The 26,944-nt window shown below is 36.4% G+C and overlaps 1 protein-coding gene across 8 annotated transcripts in view; it reads left to right on the top strand.

The window, feature by feature from the left end:
* Window positions 1–26,944, top strand: part of LOC150101193 (uncharacterized) — a 178,812-nt gene that overhangs the window by 17,923 nt on the left and 133,945 nt on the right. For 7 of the 8 annotated variants that reach the window (XR_016549123.1, XR_016549118.1, XR_016549120.1 and 4 more), the window contains exon 2: window positions 12,305–12,409. The exons of the other annotated variant lie outside the window; for it this stretch is intronic. Coding sequence is in view for 2 of the 7 variants with exons in the window: in XM_090401116.1 (XP_090257242.1) it covers window positions 12,365–12,409 (45 nt within the window). In the remaining 5 variants the exon portion in view is untranslated. The remainder of the gene's footprint in view (window positions 1–12,304; window positions 12,410–26,944) is intronic. 8 annotated transcript variants of the gene reach the window in all.

Genomic DNA, 26,944 nt, shown 5'->3' with positions numbered 1-26,944 from the left:
GGCCTGAATAATAATAATACAGTTTTGCAGATAGCTGATATTTAAGTTGCAGCACATGGGTCTGGATGTTAGATTGGTGAACTGGATTCAGGATTGGCTGTCTGATAGGTATCAGAGAGTTGTGTATGGTGGAGCAGTTTCAAGGAGGCAGAGGGTTACAAGTGGGGTCCCACAGAGCTCAGTACTAGGATCTATATTGTTTAACCTTTATATCAATGACATTGCAAGGGAATATTCAGTTGTTTGTGGATGATGCGAAGCTGGGAAGGATTATTAGTAATAGTGCAGATGTGGTAGCCCTGCAAGAGGATTTGAATAAGCTAGATTGATGGGCAAATAAATGGGGGTGTCAGTTTAATGCAGCAAAATGTAAGGCTTGAGGTTTGGGAAACATCAATGGGATGCTGCATACTCTATGGGAGGAGTCATACTAGAGGAAGTAGGGGGGGGACAAGAGATCTGTGGTTGTTGATTGATAGATACCTGAAGTTTAGGGGGCATATTGCAAAGGTGGTGAAAGTAACACAGAGGATTGCTGCAATTATGAGAAGGACACTGACCTGCAGAGATAAGATGTTTATCATTCCGTTGTATAAGTCTCTGATCAGACCACACTTGGATTATTGTTCTCTGATTTGGTCCCCAGGATTTGAAGGGGATAAATTAACTGTGGAAAGGATACAAAGACGGATGACAAAGATGGTTTCAGGACTGTACAAGCATAGTTATCAGGATCGGCTGAGGGAATGTGGACTGCAGAGTTTGGTGGATAGAAGAAGGAGAGGTGATATCATTGAGACTTTTAAACTGTTGAGAGGTGGTTACAGGGTTGACACTGGGGAGTTCTTTCGCTTGGTTGAACAGCGGGAAGGAGTGATGACAAGAGGCCATCCCTGGAAGTTACGAAAGGAAACTGTGAGCAAGAGGGTAAGGAGTAATTTCTTTGTGTGGAGGGTGGTTGAACCGTGGAATGCATTGCCTGATGGAGTGGTGGAAGCGAGAACGGTCAATGAGTTTAAGGAGTGGTATGATAGACTTTGTGTTTCTTAGGGGGGGGGGGGACCTCCCCTCGATGAGTCTTGACAGACTTTATGTTCTTAGGAAGGACCTCCCACGATGAGTCTTTTGACTCCATGGAGGCCTGAATAATAATAATAATAATAATAATAAAAGTTAAGCAATACAGTATTTATATATAAACAAATTTACAGTCAAATGTGCTTGTACAAATTAATTCTTTCTAAAAAATTAAAGACATCATGCAATCTGCCTGAGTCTGCTAGCATTTCCCTGAGTGTATATGGCTTGGTTAGATAGGTGAAAATTTCATTCCTCTCTCGTGTAAATTGTTGACACTCTACCAGAATATGATAAATAGTGAGATGTGTATTGCATTTTTCACATATGGGAGAGTCATTAGCTCTCAATAAATAAGAATGCATAAGGTGACTGTGACCTATGCAGAGGCTAGCAAGAACAACCTCCTCCCTTCTCTTTGTACGTTGACTAGAATGCCAGTGCTTAATTTCAGGTTTAATATTATATAATTTGTTTGTCAATGTTTCCTGCCATGTTGACTCCCACTGAGCAATTAGCTTTGATCTTATAAGCTGTCTGTAGTCTGTATATGGAACTGTCAAACTGTAGAAGGTATGAGATGATTTAGCAGCTGCAGCCTCATTTCCTTTAATTCTGATGTGGCTGGGAATCCAGCAGAACTGAACATCAAAGTTAAGGATTTTCATTTTGTGAAACAGGTGTAGCACCTCATAAAGTACTGGATGTGGATTATACATAGGAGAGGAGATAGCCTGTAAAGAGCTCAATGAGTCTGTGTAAATTATACACTTTTGGTAGCAGTTTTCTTTTATATGCACAATTGCAAGCTGAATGGCATGTAACTCTGCTGTATAATTACTGCAGTCTGGTGGGATCTGATTTGAGATAATGTCAGGAAACACAGCAACACAGCCAACAGAGGTATTAGTTCTTGAACCATCAGTATAGATGAGTAAGAAATCAGTGTGTGCTGCTCTGTGTGCATTAAACAATTGCAGGTAGATGGATGATGGAGTATAAGATTTCTGTAGCTGACAAAGTGAGAGGTTGCAGGATGGTGTGCAAACCTGCCATGGAGGGATGCTGTTATGTTTAGTGTAGCTAATGTCAACATTTATACCAACAGCTTGCACAGTTTCTTTAACACGCATACCAAAAGGATGTATAGCAGTTTGACGTGTGTGATATTGAGCTTCCCAGTGCAAAGAGAAGATACTAGTCCATGTAGAATGATCTCGGAGAGGTTTTATTTTTAGAGCATAATTAAGCGATAACTGTTTCCATCAAAGTGATAGAGCTGGTTCATTTGCTTCAACATAAAGACTTTGAGTGGGTGATGTGTGAAAGGCACCAGTAGCTATCCATATACCCTGATGATGGATGGAATCCAACCATCTTAGGTTACTCTCTCTTGCAGAACCATCCAGCTTTGAACGTATAAGTGCACGATAAAGATGGAGCAATGAAGCTCGATCAGCACCCCACTCAATAGAGGATAGAGAGCGAAGGAGGTTCAAAGTTTTTTCGCACTTTTCTCTTAGTTGACAAATGTGTGTTAGAAATGTAAGTATTCTGTCAAAGATGAGTCCCAAGAACTTGGTTTCTGTAGCTACTGGAATAACAGTATGTCCCATTCTTAATTCAGGATCTGGGTGATGAGTGCATTTTCGACAGAAGTGTACACAGACACTTTTTTTCTGTTGAAAACCTAAACCCATTATTAAGAGCCCACAGAGAGACATGATCAATTGCTTGCTGAAGTTGTCTTTCAATTACCCTCATGTTATGTGAGTGACAGTAAATTGTGAAGTCATCAACATATAGAGCATTGTCTACAGTGGAGGAAGCTGTTCAATAATTGAGTTAATTTTAATAGCAAAAAGGGTCACACTTAAGACAGAACCCTGTTCTTGATGATATGGTCGAGATAGCATGCTTATCACTCTGACTTGGAAAGTTCGCCTGGACAGAAAGTTACATACAGGGAGGCATCCTTTGAGACTTAGGTTATAGAGGTCTTTTAATATGTCATATCTCCAGGCTGTGTCATAAGCTTTTTCTATGTCAAAGAAAACTGAAACGAGATGTTCTCGCTTCAGAAATGCATCTCTTATACAAGTTTCTAAACGAACCAAATGGTCTAAAGTTGAACGATGTCTACAGAAACCACATTGTGTACTGGAGAGAAGACTGTTGCTTTCTAAATACCAGAGAAGTCTGGTATTAACCATTTTCTCTAGTATCTTACAAAGACAGCTGGTCAGAGCAATGGGTCGATAATTATTTGCTTGTAGGATCTTTTCCTGGTTTTGGGATAGCAATGACAATTGATTTATGCCAAGAATTTGGAAACTCTTCCTATGCAAGTATTCTATTGTATAATAAGAGAAAAAGATCCATAGAAGATGATGATAGATGTGTTATCATTTCATAATGGATGTCATCAGGCCCTACTGCACTAGGGTGATATTGTAGGAGAGCTCTTTTTAGTTCTTCCTTAACAAATTATATGATTTGTTAAGGAGGAACTGCTGATTATATGGCTGAAGAATGTTGGTAGAAAAATTAAGCCTTTTTCTCTTGCTGCTCTTTTAGTATTAAAAATTCAGGAGAATATGAAGCTGTTGCTGAGATTCTAGCAAATGTTTCTCCCAAAGTGTTTGCAATAGCTTTGGGATCAGCAATAACACTTCCATTATGGTCTAAGGTAGACAAACAGTGTGTACTATATCTGCTTTTCATTTTCCAGATTTTATCCTATACAATTTTTGGACTGGTCATTTGATTAATTGATGTAGTAAATTAGATCCATGATTGTTTTTGACTCTGACGTCTCACATAAAGTGCTTTGGCTCGAGCATGCTTGAAAGCTATTAAATTTGACATGGTGGGATATCTGCGAAATTTTTTTTTTCTAGGTTCCACCAAGGCTTTGAATAGAATGGAAACCAAGATGATGTTTTCGGGATGGAAGCTGCTGCTGCCTGGATATTGCACTCTGTTATTTACTTGACCACTTCATTGTTAGGTGCCTGACTGATAGTATCAGCATTAAATTTTGCAAGATGAGAAAAACTATTCCAATCATCTCGGTCCATTTTCCATATAGGTTGAAAGTTTATTTTTCACTTGGTCAGACTATAATAAATTTAATCCTTTATCCAAGTATGTGTAAACAAAGTTTGCACCTGAAAGTATCTTCAGGACTAGGGTAAAGTGGTACAACAATGGGCAACTCCTTGCAAAGTTGGAGCAAGCTACCAACACTCCTATCTCAGTATCTCCCATAATGCAAAACACATCTCCTTACGGATATGTATAATGTTATGCATTAAGGGAAGGGCCACTACCCAGACTAGTTTTGACTTTTATTGAGGTCTCTTCAGTGGGAGCCAGGCCCAAGTTGAGATACCAAGGCATTAGCAAGGTCTTCTCCTTCTATAGGAGCCGCCAAACGGTGTGCCACCTTTTTATTAAATTACTCTGGATTCAGAGGAAGATGTTGAAAGTTTATTTTTCACTTGGTCAGACTATAATAAATTTAGTTTAATCCTTTATCCAAGTGTGTGCAAACAAAGCTTCCACCGAAGAAACCTCAATAAAAGTCGAAACTAGTCTGGGTAATGACCCTTCCCTCAATGCATAACATTATACATATCCACAAGGAGATGTGTTTTGCATTGTGGGAGATACTGAGATAGGAGTGTGTTGGTAGCTTGCTCCACCTTTGCAAGGAGTCGCCCGGTGTTGTACCACTTTACCCCAGTCCTGAAGATACTTTCAGGCTCAAACTTTGTTTGCACACACTTGGATAAAGGATTAAACTAAATTTATTATTTTTCCATATAGGTATGTGGGTGAACATGGTTCTTGTGAGGACATTGTACATAGAACAGGAAGTGATCGCTTCCGTATATGTTCTCTTCAACATCCCATGTGAGCAGTGGAAGAATGGAAGGGGAACAGATTGTAAGATCATTTGCAGAATATGAACGGGTAGGCATATGAAAGAAAGTATTAACTTTATTATTTAAAAGAGAGAGGTTATTATTATCAAGGACTCTTTCAATGATTTGACGTCGTCTGTTAGTGTTGACAGTACCCCACAGAGTATTGTGACCATTAAAGTCACCCATCAAAAGTATGGGTTCAGGGCAGTTGCAAGATAAGATTGTCAAGATCAATTTTATTTAACTCAGCACTCAGTGGTAAATAAATTGAACATACTGTAACAAGAAATCAATCCCACAGATAGCCGAATCGCTACTGCTTCCAGAGTAATATTAAGCTGGACATGGTGGAAAGGAATATGACTGCCCACTAGGATAGCTACTCCTCCATGAGCAGGACCACCTCCAGTTTTGTCCTTATGTACAACAGTGAATTTCTTAAAGTTACGGTCCTCATTGGGTCTTAAGTACGTTTCCTGTAGACAGAAACAGAAAGGTTTGTGTTTCTGCACCAACATCTTGATATCATCGATATTCTGGCGAATCACACGACAGTTCCATTGTAAAAATTTTCCTATTGTCTTGATTTTATTGACTTGTCTGGTTTTCGGAAGGTTGAGGACTTTGTCAGATTTATATTTATCCATTGTTTTAGGGAAGTATGGATGACCAGTGTCCATCTCTTCCTCTGGTAGAGTGTTCAAAACATCAAATGTGTTAGGGTCAGTTGGTAGGTTTAGTTTACTTTCAGTGGGTACCGGGGTATCCATTTTTTCTGTGCCAGTGTCTGGTGGTTTATCTTTGAATGATATCTCCACCATAATCGACTGGGACCATTTTTGAAGTTGTCTCTGGAGTAAGGCCATAGGTCTTGTGATTAATGCGCTCAACAGAGAAGCACTTGTGATCATAAAGTTCAGGTATGGTGAAATTATCATATGGTGGAACAGACATATTTGAGTTGCTGTTGGCACTTTTTTAATTGTTACTTTTTCAGCATAAGAGGATCTCAGAAGAGCTGTAATGGTAGCCAGCTTTCTTTTTGAATCCTGATATGTTATGTTTTGTTCTTTTTAATTTTTTGTATCTCTTTTTCATCTTTCCATTTCTGACATGCACGAGAGTAAGCTGGATGATCTCCCTGACAGTTGACACATTTAGCTTTTTTTGCACAGCAAGATTTGTTATCATGTTCTTTACTACCACATTGGGCACAGGAAGTAGAACCATGACAGGTAGTTTGGCCATATCCATATCTCTGACATTTTGTCGTGACGACTCTTTTCTGTCGTGTTCTAATTCTATCTAGTTTCAAGTCACTTTTATGAATAATACAACTAATTACGAATTGATCACCGATCTAAAAGTAGGGAAATTTATATTTATACTGCGCCACCCTATTCTTAGATTAGTCTATATAAATAGTAGGATCAGTTCTAAATTAAGTTAACAGTCATCTCATTAGGCCGAATCATCTATTATCATTTTTACTTGGGGTTCCCGCAAGATTCGAATATTTATGAACGGTGCAATAATAAGGAATTCAGGCAAACACAATATTTAGATCAACAAAATAAAACATTTAATATATGATATGGTTAACAAATACAAGAACTCTAATTTAAAATGGAACTATACAATTAACTTAACACATCTTCCTAAATCAGTATGCCAACTCAATGTTCTAATCTTTGTATACAATTCACAGTCTCAAAAACACAAATCTTCTTATCTCAAGTTAACATAACAACTTCACATTTAATCAGTCATCACAAATCTATCAGCTCAATGTTTATATTCACAGCAGGCAATAAACTACGTAAACAATATTCCAAGCAAATATATTCCGGTCCTTGAGCGTCGGAGATATATTACAGTTAATGCTAGAATAGAGAAACTTATACAGTACAACTACTCTTACCAGACAAATTCTTCAATACATCAAATTATTGAGAGAGCACTTATGAATTAACTTAATTAACATTAGCGGAACACACATAATAGAGATTCTCCATAGTTTAAACTGTATTCTGTAAGTCGCACTTCACTATTCCAAACAACAGTAATTAGGTACTAATATCTTTTCCTGTTCACTTTTCTCCAAGTAATCAATATAACCTTTTCCTAGGGCAACATAGAATTTAATCGTAATCCAGATTAACTGGAAATAATCAGAATTTTCGCATTGACTGTCCAGTTTCCTTTTTATCTGATTACGACATTAACCTTTCTTCATAACAACAGCAGATTTCGCTTATAACATTAAACTTTATGTTTCACTACTTATAGGTTCACTTCCCAACACTATACTCATAAATTTCTGCCCTGAGGATTTTATAATCTTGGTTCCGCAAAACTCTCTCCTCACTCCTTAATAATAATTCTTCTCTTCCTCTCTATGTTATCTATGACCTTCCTTCTTCTTTACCCTTTTTCTCTATATTCTATCTGACCTTCACTCCCACCTTACGTTCGAACGCCACGCTCTCTTCACTCGTGGTTGTTTACGCGTGCGTCTCCATGACAACAGACTAAACGTAAACATTTCGCTAATGTAATGTATGCTCTGTTACTACTCTTACATGAATGATTACATAACATTAAATATTTGACAAATAAGAACAACAGAATATTTAAGCTACTTCTTTAACTTTTTGATTACGTATACAGTTAAATATAAATTAACAGTTTACGTTACACCATATATATTTAATTATACAAAATTCTAAACATATTATTCTTTCATAAATTAATAGTAGATCAGGTTTTAATTAAATATTTAATTAGTAATTCTCAATTAAGGACTAATAAATAATTTTATATGAGCCATGATTAATATTTAATAAGCAATGTTAAATGTGAATGAAAAATAATAAATTACATAACATAGCTTCATTCACAATTTAACAATTTAAAGCATCTCAGCGGGTTAGGGATGTACATTCTAACAGGACAGCTGAGATACCCTGCTTTTACAGATGTTGGAGACCTAGGTGTATTAAAAGTAAGGATGATGTTCTTGGTTGAAACCAGGCGACCATCCCTATGTATCAGGATGCGCCTCACACCCATCACTCCTTGATCTGTAAGCTCTGAACATATCTCCTCATCAGGAACATCAAGGAGATCCCATTCTGATATCACTCTTCTACTGGAATTGAGTGTTGTATGAGGTGTTACTGCAATTTGTGTTCCACCTATTGTCGTTGCTCTCAGTAGTTTCTCGGAATGTTATTGACACAGTGTTTTCACGAGGATATCACCAGAACGCAATTTCTTAACAGTTTTGGGAGGTCCTGCTAGTCCTTCTAAACCTTTTTGAATAAAGAAGGGTGACATTTTCCCAATTGGTTTTTCACCTGTTGCATGAATGATTAAAAAGGTTGGTACATTTATGTTAACATCCGATATCTTTTGTTTCTTCCTTCTGTTTCCATATGCTGTATCTACAGTATCAGTACTTGGTTGGGACTTTGTGAGGGTCCCTGAAAAATTTGAGGATGAAGGATTCATGCTCAAGAAGTTTTTAGTTCGGTGCCAGAGCTCCCCACCCACCATGGAGCCACATATGGATGCCCACTACCTGGCAAGCAAAGACTGCACTCAGGAGTGGAATGCCAGGGCTACCCTGGATGCTATACCATCACTACAGCATGTCTAGGATCCCGACCCCGGACCATTTGGTGAGAAACTTACTGCAACAGCATTGATCCTTGCAGGCAAGCTCACTAGCGGATTGATCCTGGCTGGGCCATCCAGGATTGTCCGTCTTGCCGAAGCAGGGGCTGAAGTAGCACAAGATTACCAGGATCCCCCTTTCCGGATGTCCATGGGTCGGACCGCACGGCAAACATGGCCGCAGGGCATTGGATCCCAGTGGTCTGAAAAAGACTCAGGAGAAGCAGAGCCAAGAATACAGAAAGTAAAGCAAAGAAAAAGAGGAACAATGAAAAGGGCCATCACTGGGAGGTCCTCTCCACCACAAACTGGTGTCCCACATGGAGGGGATTGGATAAAGGATTGAACCAAGTATGTACTTTCTTGGTATCTTTAATTTATAGTATAGCCAAGTGGAAAAACTTTCAACAACACCCACCATGTATTTGAAGTCGAGAGCCTCAACTTCACAAAAAATAGCCTGAAACTCACTGCATGGGATTTTATGACTGTTATTGTTTTCACGAGTTTCTGCCTTAACTGGATACAAATCAGCTGAATCATTAATAGTTATCCCCCTAATCCTCTTATGTCTTTCTATACCCTCTGCTATACTATATCCTCTCTGCATTCAATTCCAATTACTGCTTCTGACTTTGATAGCCAGGTTTCACAAATACCAATAATTTAGGCAAAAACATATTCACCAAGGCAATGAACTTTATTTCTGATGCCTCTGGCATTTGTGTATAACATAGCAAGTTATTGCTTTGATTTTTTTGAATACTTATATCTACAGTCTGCTTGGCCCATTTGGGCAGCAGACTGTAGATATAAGTATTCAAAAGCTTTCTTTTCTTTTTTTTCTGTCCCCATACACTCAAAAAAGTCTAAACCAAAAAGCATATCCCGTCACCATATTCGTAACCATGTGTGACATTCATATCATTGTCATGTGTACATACAATAGTGTACTTGCACACATTCTCATCATTCATCCCATGACGATCAAGTTTCCCTGACTTTCTGAATTAGGTCTCAACCCAATAATAATTTCTCCAGGCTCCTGATACCAAATCCATTCAAGTACAGGCCATCCCTTGTATACGAGTCTTTTCTACGATCAAACTCACTTCACATGTCCATGCACTCCCATTAATTCCTTCTACACAGCCTGCACATTGAATCATTTGTTATCATAGCTCCTTTTTTAGTCAGTGCTGTCATATCTCATTAATGAGCTAACAGTTTTTGCTCTTTCACTTTTCTTTTTCTCTTCCAGTAATCCTTTGTAATCCTCTCCTATATCACTACATAAATCATTAGTTCCAACAAGTACTAATTTTTGCTCCTGGGAAGCTTGAAGTAATGACTCCTTTGGAAAGCACAAATTTCGTGATTGCATCGCTGTATCATGTTACTTCTTTTTATTTATGTTCTAACAGACTTACCTTATTGTTATTATCATTCATTGTTACCTTACTTTCTTCTTGTTCTGCTCATTTTTCTTGTCCTGTCCAAAATTAATGTATATTGATATGTTCATTTTTAAAACATGTCACATATAATCAGAGACATTGAGAGATCTCTGATCTCCCACAAAAAAAGAATAATTTTCTTTCAGTCTTTAATCTTGAGAAAGATTTTTCTTCTTGAAAAAAATTGCACTTTCTACATATACTTCCATATTCAGTGTTCATCTGAGCTGGCATCAGTAATTCCTTCACTATCATTTTAATCCACTTAAACGTGCTCTTTCACTGTTTAACTCCTAACCTACAGAACAGTTTCTTCTCATCTCTACTGCTGCCCTCTGAAACAGTTTCCCATCTCGTGTTTTCCAAGGAATACAATCAACAGCATTTTGAAATTAAATGCAAACAAGTTCCTTTTTGCCCATCCATGGTTCTAATGTACTGTAGGTTTTTATGATAATCCCTCCATGCATGTGATTATCGTTAAAATAATAAATAAGGCAGATCTTTCTCCTTAGAAAAGAATTAGAAAACAGATCATGTTAACATGCATATAGAACCAAATATCTCCATAGAAATAGTGGATATTAAAGATCCAACATTATTTCAAAGCCAAATGTTTGTAATTTTGACCAGAGAGCTTATGAGAATGCAATCATCGGTATTGGCATTGCCTTAGCTTGCACCACCTTAAAGAACATGACTGCTACCAAGTTTGTGTTGTTTTATTAGTGCATTTAATAAAGATTTCATTGGCCTGACATCTGTATTGAACTGGATGGTTCTTTTCAGAGATCAGGCAGAAATCTGTCAGAGAAATGTATTTTTCATAATTGAACTTGGTCATTGTATAAAATAATTAATGAAGAAAGAGCCATGTGGTTTCATTTTGACAATGTAAATTACATAGAAATAGCGAATATTAAAGATCCAACATTATTTCAAAGCCAAACATTTGTAGAAATAATGAAAGTTTTGTAATTTTGACCAGAGTGCTTATTAGAATACAATCATTAGCCTTAGCTAAGGCTGACGATTGTATTCTTTGCTTGCACTACTTAAATGAACATGACTACTGCCAAAGCATATTCGCCTTTTATTAGAGCACTAATACTGCAAGTTTGAGTAGTGCAAGCTAAGGCAACTCTGATACTGAGTATTGTATTCTCATAAACTCTCTAGGCAAAACGATCATAGTTTCTGCAAACATTTGACTTTGAAATAATGTTGGATCTTTAATATTCATTATTTTTATGTAATTTACATCACCAAAATGAAGCTGTATGGCTCTTTTTTTATTAATTACCAAATATCTTTTTTAACAGCCACTAAATCAGAAATCATGATAATGCAGTATCTTTTAATTCCACCCTATCCAAAGATTGGAGAAGTGAGTTATAAGATAATCAGTATAATAAATTTAGTTTAATCCTTTATCCAAGTGTGAGCAAACAAAGTTTGCACCTGAAAGTATCTTCAGGACTGGGGTAAGGTGGTACAACACCAGAAACTCATTGCAAAGGTGGAGCAAGTTAACATCATAAATTCCACCTTTAATAAATTATAAATTATTAAAAAATATAAATTCCACCTTACCCCAGTCCTGAAGATACTTTCAGGTGCAAACTTTGTTTGCTCACACTTGGATAAAGGATTAAACTAAATTTATTATAGTCTAACCAAGGAAAAATAAACTTTCAAGATAATCAGTGATTCAATTATTCAATCAGTTGAAATTATTATCATTGGTTAATCGATCACATTACATTCAATTAATATGCTACATCTTTCTTCATGATATTTTATGAACTACCAAAATACCATAGTATATTTTATATGCTAAAATATACTAGTATAGGTTTGTTCTAGTATATGAGATTGTTAAAAAAAAAAAAATGATAATAATAATGCCTGACTGCTGATTATTAATATTTTTACTAACAGTCAGATAATTATCTCTAAAAATCAAACTGAGTTTGTTTTGTAAGAACTCATGTTAAGATGTAAAAAAATCAAGGATGTATACATAAAAGCATTAAAAAGAACTGATAGCATTGAATAAAGCCATATTACACTAGTTTTAATTGTTCATGTATATGAATATTATATGTACACATCATTTGTGTATCATCACTGCATATCTCGCTATGGAATTTCTTCCAGAATGGAACAAGGCCAAAAACATACAAAACTATTTAAGAAGTCTCTTAGTGCCAAATTTGAATGAGGGATGATATGCAAACACATAAACCTGAGTTGCAGGATCTTGTAAGTAGTGAGATTGGTTTTGTTGCAACTTAAATAAAATTATATATAATTTTATAATTTTTGTGATATAATTTTAATATATAATTTAAAATGTCCGCTCAGTTAGCCGAGTGGCTATGCACTTCGCAACCATATACCTGGGGAAGGAGTGTCCTAGTTTCTATTCCCATCAACAACATGAGGAGCTCAAGGATCTTTCACAGACATAGCCAAGTTAGCTGGTCTTGGGGCGTGGGCCGCAAGGTTTTATTCCCCAGTTTATCTGGGGTTTTTCCTCCCGCAAGCAGGCAAACCAGCCCCATGAACACATGCCTCTACAGACATAGGACACCTCCAGGAATAAGGAGTAACCAACCTATTCCGTAGGATTTCGGTTCAGAATGCCTATACGGTAAAAGTGTAGGTCTACGTGTGAACGTAAATCAGGAATTTAAAATAAAACTTTTATATACTTATTACTCAGATAGCTTCTAATTTTTTAGGAAATGACAATGCAAACTAGATTATTAATTATAAAAACTTTAATTAATAACTACCTATATTTCGGCAATGTTACATTGCCATCTTCAGGGATCACAAAACAATGATATGTGCATACAGGCACTTACACTAAGTAAATGAGGCTGAAGGAAGGAAGCAAAAGTCAGTCCTAGAGTCCTCAACGGTGCCCTCTAGTGGGCTGAATTGGGTTGCCTTGTCCATTGGGTTGACGATCTTAGAATAATGTATGCTTTCCCAAATTTGGGGCAGTCTAATGCATCCAAATTTGTTGAGGTTTTGGAAAGTTTTTCAGAGTAGAAGCAGATTCAAGGAACAGCCTTTCATCTGACCAACTGACAGCAAGTACTTGTACTTGCTGCAGTGTAATAAAATGGTATTTTTCCAGTGTATTCTATGGTAGGTGTCCGAAGCATGGTCAGCAATCCCTGAGTGGCTATATTGGTGGAATTGGATGTAGTCTTTGTACTTGGATTTCCTGATATTGGCTGTTCTTCCTGTTTGGCACATAGTAGGACAGTTTGCAACTGCAAGGGACCTGGTATACTCCAGGTTGGTCTAGTAAAAATGACTGGCCTTGGTGGAGCGGATAAGAGATGCCAATTTCTTATGTGGTTTTTAACTTGTTGTGAAGTCATATTTCTTTAGATTTTTTGTTAATTTTTTGGATGTACTCCAGATATATGAAATGGTGATAGAGTTAGAGTATTCTCTGCTTTGAAGGGTGAGGTTGTGGTTACCTGGTTTTAATATTGTCTAGGGGTTGTAGCCATTGGCTAAGAAGGTGTTATGGATATGGTCAAGTTCAGTAGTTAGGGCATTGTTATCTGAACTGATTAATTTTGCCTTGTTATATTATACAGGGTTTTTATAATCCCATATTGTTTGGGGGGGGTGACTGCTGATGAATGTATCTGCCTGTACGTTTAGGTTTTCTGTAAATGGAGAAAGCCAAGGATCCATCAGGCTGGCATGTAATCAGTGTGTCTAGGAAAGGGAGAAGACTGCTGTTGTTTTCCTTTTCCAAGGTATACTGGATCCTGGGTTGTTGATTGTTTAAGTGTGTTGTGAAATTGTGGAGTGTATCCAGGCCATGTGGCCAAATGGAGAACACATCATTCACATAGCATAGCCAGACAGTGGGTTTATGTGGAGCAGAGTTTAAGGCTTTTTCTTCAAAGGTCTCTATAAAGAAGTTGGCCAGGGATGAAGAGAGAGTGGAGAACCCATGGTTGTCCCCTTATCTGTTTGTAGAATTTTCCTTGCCAAACAAAATAGCCTGATGTTGGGAGTTTTTCCACTTGGTTATATTATAAATTTGCAGACTTATAACAGAAGGGCAGCCGCCAGCCTGGCACACCAAAGTGGTACCTCTAAGCACGGAGGGGAAAGGAATGTGCAACAAAAACCAAATTTTACTAGGCTGAGGAACTATGACATCAACAAGACTGATGACAATCCTAGCCCACAAAATCTTCAATCAGATCATCATAAAATAACTCTCAGAAAGACTTTCATGATAGGAACATGGAACATCAGAGGACTCCTGCAAACTGGGAAACTAGACATAATACAGAATGAAATGGAAGACAATAAGATACTAATCTTAGGGTTGGCTGAAACTCACTGGAAAGAACGTGGTCATTTACAATACATAAGGGAAACAAGGTGTTTTTCTCTGGTTCAGACCATAACAGTGAAAAGGGAGTTGCCATCATTGTTAATAAAAACATTAGTAAAGCAGTAAAAGGATACAACCTAGTCAGTGACAGAATCATAACAATAAGATTAAACACCATCCCAATTCCAACAGCGCTTATACAAGTTTATGTACCCACATTGAATGCAGAAGATGAAGTAAGTGAGGAATTCTACAAAGACCTAAATGAAACTATGGATACAATACCAAAAAAAGGATATTTGAATAGTTCTAGGAGACTTCAATGCTAAGGTGGGATTCAATGCACATGATGATCACTTATATGGAATCATTGGAAAATATGGACTGGGAATTAGAAATGAGCTAGGAGAAAAACTATTGGAGTTCTGCATTGAAAGGGAATTAGCAATCACTAACACAATGTACAAACAGCACAAGAGGAGACTATACACATGGGTAGCATATAGGAATCGATGTAAGAATCAAATTGACTACATTTTAATTGACAGAAGATGGGAGTACATTAATCAATAACACCAAAACACTGCCAGGAGCAGATTGTAGATCAGACCATCAATTATTAATCTCTAATTTAAAGATCCATCCGAAAGCAAATAAGAATAACAGCAACAAAAGATATGACTTTCACAAATGGACATTGAATCAGAGCTCAAGAAACAAAAAAAGCACACCTCAGGAACAAAGCATTGAATCAGAGCCCAAGAAACAAAAAAAGCACACCTCAGGAACAAAGCATTGAATCATATTGGACACACCTAAAACAAACCATTGCAAAATCTGCAGTCAAACACATCCCAATAAAAAAGAAGAATGGTAGGCCATGGATTATGAAAGAAACCCTAGAACTAATTGAAAAAAGGAAACAAATTAAAATAAATTGGCAAAACCCAAATTATCTGAACCTGAATAAAGCTATTAAGAAATCTTGTCAAAAAGTTAAAAATAGCTATATCCAAAACATCTGTAAAGAAATAGAAAGACACTCCAACTCTAATAAAACAGGAGATTTATTCAAGAAGGTTAAGGATATAACCAAAAAATTCAAACCAAAACTTAATGTAATTGCAGAGAAAATGGCAAGATCTTAAATGACACTAATGACATAGCCAGAAGATAGAAAGAGTATTGCGCCGAGCTTTACAAGGATCCAGCTATTCAACAATAAGACGATGGAGCTATGGAAAACATTGAAACAGAACTGGAGATCCTCATAAGTGAAGTAGAACAAGCAATCAAAAAATTAAGGAAAAACAAAGCCCCAGGTCCTGATTCAATACCAGCTGAAATGTTGAAAAACCTTGGAGAGAATGCAGTCAACTGGATACACGATTTATGCAACAAAATCTGGAAGACTGGAAGATGGCCGGATGACTGGACCAATTCCACCATTATCCCAATCTACAAAAAAGACAGTCACAACAACTGTGAAAACTACCATGCCATTGCCCTTATCTCACATACCAGCAAGATTTTACTACACATTATTAAGGAGAGATTACAAAGTTTTATAGACCTTTGATCAGATCCCAGAAGAACAAGCAGGATTCGGAAAAGGTCGAGGGACTAAAGATCATATATCTAACATCAGACAAATAATTGAAAAAGCATGTGAATTCAACTTAAGCCTTTATCTATGCTTTATAGATTACTTCAAGGCCTTTGACTGCATGAGGTGGGATATCTTATGGGATATCATGCAAGAATCAGGAATACCAAACCATCTAATCACCCTCATAAAGAACTTATATCAAGGAAATCAAGCAACAGTAAGAATTGAAAACTCACTGTCCCCTGGATTGCATTTTGAAAAAGGATCAAGACAAGGATGCCTACTCTCACCATTACTATTCAACCTTTACAGCGAAACTATAATGAAAAGATCTCTAGAAAAATGGAATGGAGGCATTAAATTAGGTCGCCGAACAATCACTAACCTACGTATGCAGATGACACAGTGATAATAGCAACAAGCGAACAGGAATTAAAATCCATCCTGAATCAATTAGAATGGGAAAGCCTAAGCCACGGTTTAAGAATAAATCAGGATAAAACGAAAATGATCATTTTAATCAACGCAGAAGAGATAGATGTAGGAGGAATTGAAATTGTCGACCATTTCAACTACCTTGGAGTGATGATAACAAAAAAGATGGATGTAAAAAAGAGATAAGAAGAAGAATAGCACTAGCTAAAAAAGCAATGACTGATTTAACCAAGATCTGGAAAGACAGGCACATCTCCAAAAAGACAAAAATTAAGCTTGTAGAAACCTTAATTTTTTCAATCTTTCTCTATGCTTCTGAGTCTTGGACTATGACAAAAGATGACAGAAGAAGAAGAATTGGCATGCTCGAGCTCTGGTGCTGGAGAAGATTGTTAAGAGTGTCTTGATAAACTTAATCGAAAAGAGAATACTGCAATATTTTGGACACATATGTAAAAGGGAAGGCAACTGCCTAGAAAAAGTAATCTTCCAAGCTAAACCGTGTGGGAAAAGAAAAAGAGGGAACCTCCCAACAGGTGGATTGACCAAATATCAAGAATCACTGAACTTAAACTAGAACAAGCAATAAGAGAGGCACAGGAGAGAAAGAAATGGCGAAGCATCATCAGGAAGGTCATGAGTCCTCAGGCATGAGGAGATCCAACAGAGTGAGAGAGAGAGAGATACTATAAATTAAATTAAAGATACCAAGAAGTTATATACTTAGTTTAATCCTTTATCCAAGTGTAAGCAAACAAAGTTTGCAGTACTTTATAAAATAGCCTGAGTGTATGGTGAACTGAAATAGGGCTGAGATATCGGGAGGAAATTTGGCTGGGATGAGGTCTAAGGTATCTTTGAGTGGAGGCATTGGTGAATAAGGAGGAGACATCAGATCTGATCATTATGTCAGCGTGTTGGAGTGTGAGGTTTTATACTGGCTTTAAAATGGGATCAGTTTTTTATGTGTGAAGGTGTGTGTTGCCAGTATATTGTGTGAGCACTTTGGCTAAATGTTAAATGTTTGACTAATTTGTGTGTGTGGGGGAATCAATGCCATCCACAGTGGGATGTAATGGTATATTTTGCTTATGGATTTTTGTTGCTCCATATAACCTGAGGGGGGGGGGGATCTAGAGTTAAAAGGTTTTAATCTTGTTTGTAAATGTTTGGCTAATTTGTATGTGGGGGAATCAATGCCATCCACAGTGGGTCGTAATTGTACATTTTACTTATAGATTTTTGTTGTTCCATATAACTGGAGTGGGGGGGGGGTCTAGAATTAAAAGGTTTTAGTCTGTTTGTGACTCCCTCAGGCCACCTTCTTAGGGAGCCTATGGAGGTTCTGATTTGTGTGCTGGTGGGATCATATTCTATAGGGAGGTAGGTAGAAAAGTAAAGTAGACGAGCTTACCATAGTGGCATTTCCCTTATCCACTTTGGTAATTACTATTTTTTTTGTTGCTTTTCATAGACCTTTGAATAAAAAGCCTTAAACTCTGCCCCACATAAACCCACAGAGTTTAAAGCACAGTTTGATGGGCTTTGTATGCAGGGCTGGCAGAAGCGGGCATGCGGGTGCTGCTACGAAGGGGCACCGCCGCCAGGACGGTTCATAAGTTAATTTTTAAGAAACAAAATTTTTATCATAAAAACAAAAAATTCTTAGAATGATCGATATTAAAATAAATAAGGCTGGATACACTGAATAAAAATTTTAAAAAATTGTATATTGCCGCCACTTTGATCAGCCAGCTGTTTACAATTTTGCAGCGAGAGTGCAGGATAAATGCTTGCCTGCAGAATGTTGTGTCTACTGCACTCTATCTAAGGTGAAACGGTGAACAGTTTTTATGTGCAGAAACGAATTTTCGTACAAAACATTTGTTGCTAGTTAACCAGTCATATGGTACGCATCTCAGTAGGCTACTGACAGTAGCGCAGTGCGGACTCTTATTTTGTCTCTGTGTTGTGTTGTGTAATAATTTCTTGTGGATATAAAATAGAAATGGAATGAAAAATTAAAAAAAAAGTTATCCGGTGCACAAAATCGTAAGCGTCATGCTGCGAAAGAAGCAGATATTAAGAAACAAATTGGGGCTCTTAATACATTTGTTAAAATATTCTGATACAGATTGTAACCAACTCGATACATCAGAAGTCAGAGTTGAAGAACTGTGCACATCATCCAGTTTGCATGAAAGTACTATTGCAACTATTGAAAACAATATAACGAGATGCATGATTTAAGTGAAAAACAGTTAGGAGAAGATTTAGTTGTAGTTGACCACAAAACTAACACATTGTTAGTCTCTGTAAATTTAGAAGATCCAGATGAATGGGGAAATATTGATGAAAAATTATGAGTTGTTTTTATTGAAATGGGGCCTGTTCAAAAGAAAAATATAATATATCCCAGAGATACATATGGTCGTAAATTTGGCGACACGTATTATATGGAAAACGGGGAGCTCGTGCCAAGAACATAGCTCATTTATTCCGAAACTTTAAATTCTGTTTTTTGCTTTTGTTGTAAACTTTTCGCACCTACTGAATCAAATAGTCTTGTAGAAGGTTATAACGATTGGAGAAATGTAAGTACAACTTTGCATAGACATGAGACTAGTTTAACTCACATGAAAAATTTCTTAAAATGGAAGGAACTTGATAAAAATTTAAAAAACAAAACTACTATTGATTGCCAGACATGTATGAAAAAGCATGTATGAAATGGAAAAGAAACATTGGACGAGTGTTTTAGGATGCTTGATTGAAATTATAAAATTCCTTGGTAGCCAAAATTTAGCTTTTCGCAGATCATCTGATAAATTATATTAAAGGAATAACGGCAATTTTTTAAAATTAGTCGAACTGTTTGCAAAGTTTGATCCCGTTATGGAAAATCACGTTGAAAGGGCCCTACAACAAAACAATAGAGTACACTATTTGAGTAAAGACAGTCAAAATGAAATATTGGAAACTTTAAGTAATGCAATCAGGGATACAATTTTATTATCAATTCGAAAATCTAAATATTATTCCATAATTTTAGATTGATGCAAGTAAAACAGAACAAATGACCATTATTATTCGCTTTGTTTCCTGTGACAGTGGAATTGTCAAGATCAGGGAAAACCTTTTAGGTTTTGCAGATATATCAGATTCCACAGCACGTGGTTTATGTGCAACAATAATGTAACAACTGGAAAAATGGAACATTCCCATTGAAGACATGTGAGGTCAAGGGTATCTCAATGGGGCAAATATGAAAGGGAAAAAATATGGGCTCCAAAATTTGCTTTTGAACAAAAATCCTCGAGCTTTTTATGTGCCATGTGCTGCTCATACTCTAAATTTAATCATTAACGATTCAGCCAAAGTGAATGCAGATACAATTAGTTTCTTTGCAATTATTCAAGAAATATACAATTTCTTTTCATTCTCTTACAAACATCAAGCAATCCTTTTAAATTTCGTAAAAAAATTAACATTGAAACAGCCATCAGAAATGCCATGGGAAAGTAAAATTAATGCAATCCGCCCTCTGCGATATCAATTAGGAGAAATTATGATGCACTTTTTGAAATTTTAAATAATGAAAATTTTAATAAAGAAACTCAGCATGAAGCACAAACATTATGTGCTAAAACAAACACTAAAATTTATTTGCTCTCTTATCACTTGGCATGACTTACTCAACAGAATAAACCCTATGAGTAAAATGCTTCAAGACAAAAATATGAACATTACATTTGATTTAGAATCTAACGAAAACTTAAAAATATTCTTACAAGAGTATCGATCCAATACAAATTTTAAAGAAGTTCTAAAAACGGCAAAAGAACTGAGTGAAGAGATGAATGAAGAACAACAATTTAAAACTGGTACGAAAGTTCGACGAAAGAAGATACGAGAATTTGACTACGAGCATCATGAAGACACGTCACAATCGCCAGAAGATAAATTTAGAGTGAATGTGTTTTATACACTTCTAGATGTTGTAATGTGTTTATTAATATCAGTTAGGAGAAATTTATGATGCACTTTTTGAAATTTTAAATAATGAAAATTTTAATAAAGAAACTCAGCATGAAGCACAAACATTATGTGCTAAAACAAAGACTAAAATTTATTTGCTCTCTTATAACTTGGCATGATTTACTTAACCGAATAAACCCTATGAGTAAAATGCTTCAAGACAAAAATATGAACATTACATTTGATTTAGAATCTAATGAAAACTTAAAAATATTCTTACAAGTGTATCGATCAAATACAAATTTTAAAGAAGTTCTAAAAACGGCAAAAGAACTGAGTGAAGAGATGGATGGAGAACAAGAATTTAAAACTGGTACGAAAGTTCGACGAAAGAAGACACGAGAATTTGACTAAGAGCATCATGAAGACACAGCACAATCGCCAGAAGATAAATTTAGAGTGAATGTGTTTTATACACTTCTAGACGTTGCAGTGTGTTCATTAATAGAACATTTTGAACAACTAAAAAATATTATGATAATTTCAATTTCTTGTATAGATTACTACAAATTAATAATGAAGATTTATGAAAAAATTGTGACAATTTAGAGAATCTCTTGAAGGGCGGCGACAATAAAGACGTAAATGCAATAGAACTATATGACAAGTTATGTGCTTTCCGGGATACTTTTCGGAAGGATAATTTAAACATTCAGAACCCTTTCGATATTCTTAATTCTATTGTGTCCAATAATTTATCTTTCCATAACTTTTCAATTGCTTTAAGAATACTATTAACCTCATTTGTTAGTGTAGCGAGCAATGAACGTTCCTTTTCCAAGTTGAAATTGTTTAAAACCTACTTAAGAACAAATATGTCACAAAAAAAGCTTGTTAGTTTGGCATTAATAGTTATTGAAAATGATATATGTGCGGAATTAGACGTTAAGACCATTATCTCTAATTTTGTGAATATGAAGTCGTAAACCCTAAAATTTTAATTAAAAAAATTTCAAGTATATTTATGTAATTTAATTTATTTTCTGTTATTCTGTAAAGATGTTATTTTTTGAATACTTATGTTAAATGTCAGAAATTCTAATTATTTCTGAATTCTTTTCTTATTTTCTCATCTATCTTTTGTTTCTTTTATTTTCCTAAAAGATAGTTTCACTTATAAAATGTATTAAAAAATTTTTACAAGTTACTAAGAATTTAGTAACTTGTAAAATGCAAGAATTTCTTAAATTTTAGTTCAAATAAATTTTATCTTTAATTAAAATTCATTTTAATTTTGTTAGCGATTCGGGTCGGTGAGAAGGCTATAATCCCTGTATCATTATATTCAACGATTAAATTGAAGTGGCTTTATCAAAATTTGCTTTAGCTTTTGAGGATTTTTTGAATATTCGGGTTTTTAATGATTATCCTACCTAGTCAACACCCCCGGTTCGTTACATTTAGCGAACCAACGTGTGGCTGTTCTATCAAAATTTATTTAAGAAATTTCAAATAATTTAAATTTTTATTATCGTAAAAGAACCACACACACCTGGATTGTTACAGGGGTGCTTAGATAGAAATTGCATGTGGGCGGCAAAGACTCGAGTGCCAGTTCTGTTTATATGTAACAGTGTTTTTTTTTTTTTTTCCCTCCACGATGAGCTTTTTCTCAATGGGGATCTGGTGTTAATAAGGCTGCATTGAAATTGATCTGCATATAAAAGAACTATTGGCAGTTGTTTGAATTGAGATTCCATTGTCAGCACCAAAATAGATACAATCTCACTTAATTTTCTTATTTTACAAAAGTTTAAAATTAAATGATTAGCCATAAATCTTTTTTGCTACATGAAGGTTTCATAATTACATTATTCATCAGCACCTCTTTTTTACATCATGCGTACATACCGAGGGGGAGGGGGGGGTCTGGAAAGTTCTGATAAACACCTAGAACAAAAATGATATTAGAACAACTGATATAGCCACAAGAAAAGAACAGATCTTAAAAACCCTTCAATCCCCATGATTCATCAAATTGTAATAATTTGTTCTTTTTCTTTCTTATGGTTATATCACTTGCTTTAATATCATTTTTGTTCTGGTGTTTATCAGAACTTTCCAGACCCCCCCCCTCTTCTCGTAAATGCTTCATCAATGCACTAGTGTTCAGTCCCTTACAGGAAATATTCTCTGGAATTAATTGCATTGAGCCTCATTTTCAGTTTTGCATTTCTTAAAATGTTTCAGATTATTTACTTTCATTTTGAAGCTAAGGTGGAAATATGAAAAAAAAAAAAAAGAAAGAAAAATAAATACTCTTCCTCAAAGGAAGTAAGTAGATGGAGCTCCTTTATTCCTAACTAACTTTTTTGATGACTAGTGGGCAGCCAGTCTCCATTCTTCAAGCATTTATTTTAGTGAGTCAGATTTTTCATTAAATCAAAGCTTTCCAGGAGAGAGTATGATGAACAACTGCTGTCATCTTGTGGCCTTAAATCTTAACATTCCTATTATTATTATTATTATGGGCTACTCCAAGGAGTCCTCAGACTCATTGAGGGAAGCCCTAAACATCCTGTTAAGCACTATCCAATCTGTGCAGTATTATTATTTGACACCTCCAGGGAGTCCAAGGACTCGTTGAGGGAGGGTACCTGCTCTACAACTTCATTCAATCACCAACTGACTGCAACTACACCAACGCCATCTATTGCTGACCATTACTGGTATTTCCACAGACAATCACAAACATCATGCCCATGCATGGATTTGACATTCACAGTCATGGCACCCACAACAGACTCTGGCAACCTATTCTGCTCATTCACTACTCTGCAAGCAAAAAAACCTAGTTCTAACACTCTTGCTAACTACACTCTTACTTAGTTTTCATGGATGTCCCCTAGTTCTCCCACCAACACACCTGTTCTGAAAAATTTCTTGTGAATTAATCTTGTATAAACCCTTCAGTAATTTGTATGTTTCAATCATATCACCCTTTTCCGCCTATCAACCACTTCCTGTAACCCACAAATCTTCAACCTGTTCTTGTAAGGTTCATTCCATAGACTTGCTATCATCTTAGTCACTCGCTTCTGGATCATCTCCACCTCTCCCTCATCACCAAGAAACCCTGGCACCCAGATCTGCATACAGTAGTCAAGATGGGGGTCTTATCAAGGCTTGATAAGACCCCATATTGTACAGTTCCACCAATGTGGTATACAGCTGGTAATCTTTTCACCCCAAAATGCATAACCTTACACTTTGACACATTAAACTGACATCAATTCTCCTTTTCCTAGTCTGCCAATTTATCCAAATCATCCTGCAAAATTTTGACATCATATGTGTTAACTATTGCTCTACCTAGCTTTGCATCTGAGAGGAACTGTTCAGTTACTTGCCAATGGGCAAGTAATTGAACAGTTCCTCTCCGATCCTTTCCTATATTTTTAGTGAATAAATTAAACAGTAGCAGTCCAAGAAGAGAACCCTGCAGCAAGCCAATAGTCAAAGGTAGTCTTTTGGACTCTAATCCGGGATAAATTACTTTCTAATATCATTCCATCAACCACCCTCCTATCCATCTCACAAACCTTATATCCATCCCCATGTGCTGCAGTTTATTAATTAGAATTCCATGTGGTATCCTGTCAAATGCCTTTGCAAAGTCCAGCAGTATCACTGTAAACCGATTACTTACCTTTATTCAACTCAGCTGTCACTGTATTATAAAATGTGAGCAAGGTACTGAGGCACGATGCACCCTTCAATAGTAGTCTTCTTCTGAGATCACATTCAACAATGAATATGGTGAAAGTGCTATCAGCAAATTCAGCTTATTCATTGCTGAATATGCTGATAGTGCTTATCTTCTGATCTGTAATTTCATCTAGAAAGAAAAAGAAATCACAGAACCAGGTTTTATTTATTTTTTATTTTTTTGGAGGGGGGGGGTATTGCACTGACCACAACCATGTTGTTGTTTTTAGGCCAAAAATTGTAGATGATGCATTGTGCACGAAGGAAGTGGCAGTGAAGAACTCATTTTCAGTGAAAAAGGTAATACTATTGATTGATAGTTTGACAGGAAGAATGAATATGTAATGCACAATTTCTCCACATGCTCAACTTTTATTAATGTTGTTATAAATTTAACAGATAAAATACGCACTAAGGAAAAAGAAAATTTATTAAAAACTTTACAGCTTTTTTTTTACGTTAACATTAGTATTATTAGAACAAAAAGATCCAGCAGTATCACTGTAAACCCATTACCTTTATCCAACTCAGCTGTCACTGTATTATAAAATGCGAGCAAGTTACTGAGGCATGACCTATCCTTCACAAAACCATGTTGTCCCCAAAACAGTATCCCATTTCCATCTATCCATTCCTGTATTTTGCTCTTGACCAATTCTCCAATACTTTGATAACAACTCCTGATATACTGATTGGTCGGTAGTTTGCTACATTAGTCTTGGAGCCTCCTTTATCCAATGAAACTATTTTCCCCTCTTTCCACCCACTTGGGACTAATCCAGAGCTGAGACTTATATTAAACAATATGTCAAGGGCACTGACAATTCCCTAGCAGCTTCACGTAAAAATCAAGCTGGTATACCATCCAATCCCACAGCTGTATTCGCATTAAGGTTCTGTAATATGCTATGCACCTCCATTTCATTTACCTCAGTTCCTATATAATCCTTTGCCTCTCTTGCAAAGTGTTTACTTAGTAATTCTACTATTTCAATTGATTCAGTTACCTCCCTACCACCAGCATTCATTAAAACCATTCTACCATAAATATTCTTTCTTTTACTTGCAGCATATTAAAAGAACTGTTTGGGATTATCTTTAGCCTGCATTGCTAATTTCCTTTTATACTCTTCTTTTGCCTCTGCCTGTGCCTTATATTGTTCATGTTCCTGCTGGTCACGTTTCTCCTTGAATTCCCTCCACAATTTTCTCTTTTTGCAGCTCCTGCTTAATGATGATATTCATCCCTTTAACTCCCACTCGATTTACTCTCCTGACTCTAGGTATGCAGTTTGCCATTACTTCCCTCAAACACTCCTTGATCACTTCCTGTGCACTATTAACATCCAGCTCTTGCAGTTTCACATGCCATTTCACAATCCAAGCAGTCTCCTAAGCTTGTCACACTTATCAGCCCTGTAATTCCACATATATCCATCTTAATTGAAAATTCCACACATTTAGCCATCTACCAGCTCAAGACCATATGATCACTCTCACTAATTGGCGGCAATGTCGTCATATTCATTATAGACAAATTCTCAGATGCAGTGACTAGATCGAGCACTCTCGAACCCCTAGTATATTCCATCACATGCTGCCTTAGGTAATTATCCCTTAGTAACTGCATAAATTCCATTTCCTTCCTCCCATGTGTGCTCCTCCTTCCAATCTGTGTTCCCATAGGTGAAATCCCCCATAATAATTACCTGTCCTCCACTCATTGAGTCTATTTGCCAGTGCATACTATCTCCATCTTTTCTATCCTCTGATCTATATCAGCATCCAACTGTGTTATTTTCACTGTCTTGCAGTTGAACTTCTACTCTCTTTGGTTGCAGTTCATCTATCATCAAGAATATTCCTCCCTTCATTCTTTTCTCTCTATCCTCCCTGAACACACTATACCCTTCACATTCTACCTCACTAACTATATCATGTCAGCCATGTCTCACTAAAGCCAATAACCTTTGACCAGAATGAATTAACCAAATGCCAAAAATACCTCCTTCTTGTTCCGAATGGTCCTGGTATTAGTGTACATAAAGTGCAAAAGCCCATTAGGCCCACTGCTATCCTGACACTTTATACTAACTATCTCATTCAGGTTTGTTACCAGTTGTACCAACTTAGACATATTATACACATTCTTACTTACACACAACTGCATCACTGATGTCTGCATATCCACTCAACAGCCCCCCCCTCCAAAAAAAAGCTCTAGTTTCCTTGATTTTGCACATCTACTTTCACTTCATTCAACAACAATTTTTTCAGTCTCTGAACACCAAATCCATTCAGATGCAAACCATCCTTCTTGTATAAGTCCTTTTGCCTGTCAGTCTCACTCCACACATCCACAAACTCCACACCACTCCTCCTGCATAACATACACATAGTCATTCGCTATTATGGCCCTCCTTCTCAGCTCTACTGTGTCATACTCCAGCAACAGCACTATCTTGACTCTCTCCCTCTTTTCTTTTGCTACTTCCAGTAATTCTTTCATGTCCTCTCTCATGCCATACTTTTCTCCCTTCAATCATACGTTCCAGCTATTTATGATCATCTCTTTCACTTTACCCTTTTGTGCACTAATAACCTCACTAACATAATTAATTTTTGC

This window comes from Typopeltis vanoorti, chromosome 12, assembly GCF_054136105.1.
Source record: "Typopeltis vanoorti isolate ZY-2024b chromosome 12, IOZ_Tvanoo_1.0, whole genome shotgun sequence".
NCBI lineage: Eukaryota > Metazoa > Arthropoda > Arachnida > Uropygi > Thelyphonidae > Typopeltis > Typopeltis vanoorti.
The sequence above is the reverse complement of the archived record's forward strand: the minus strand, read 5'-3'. Positions and strand labels throughout refer to the sequence as shown.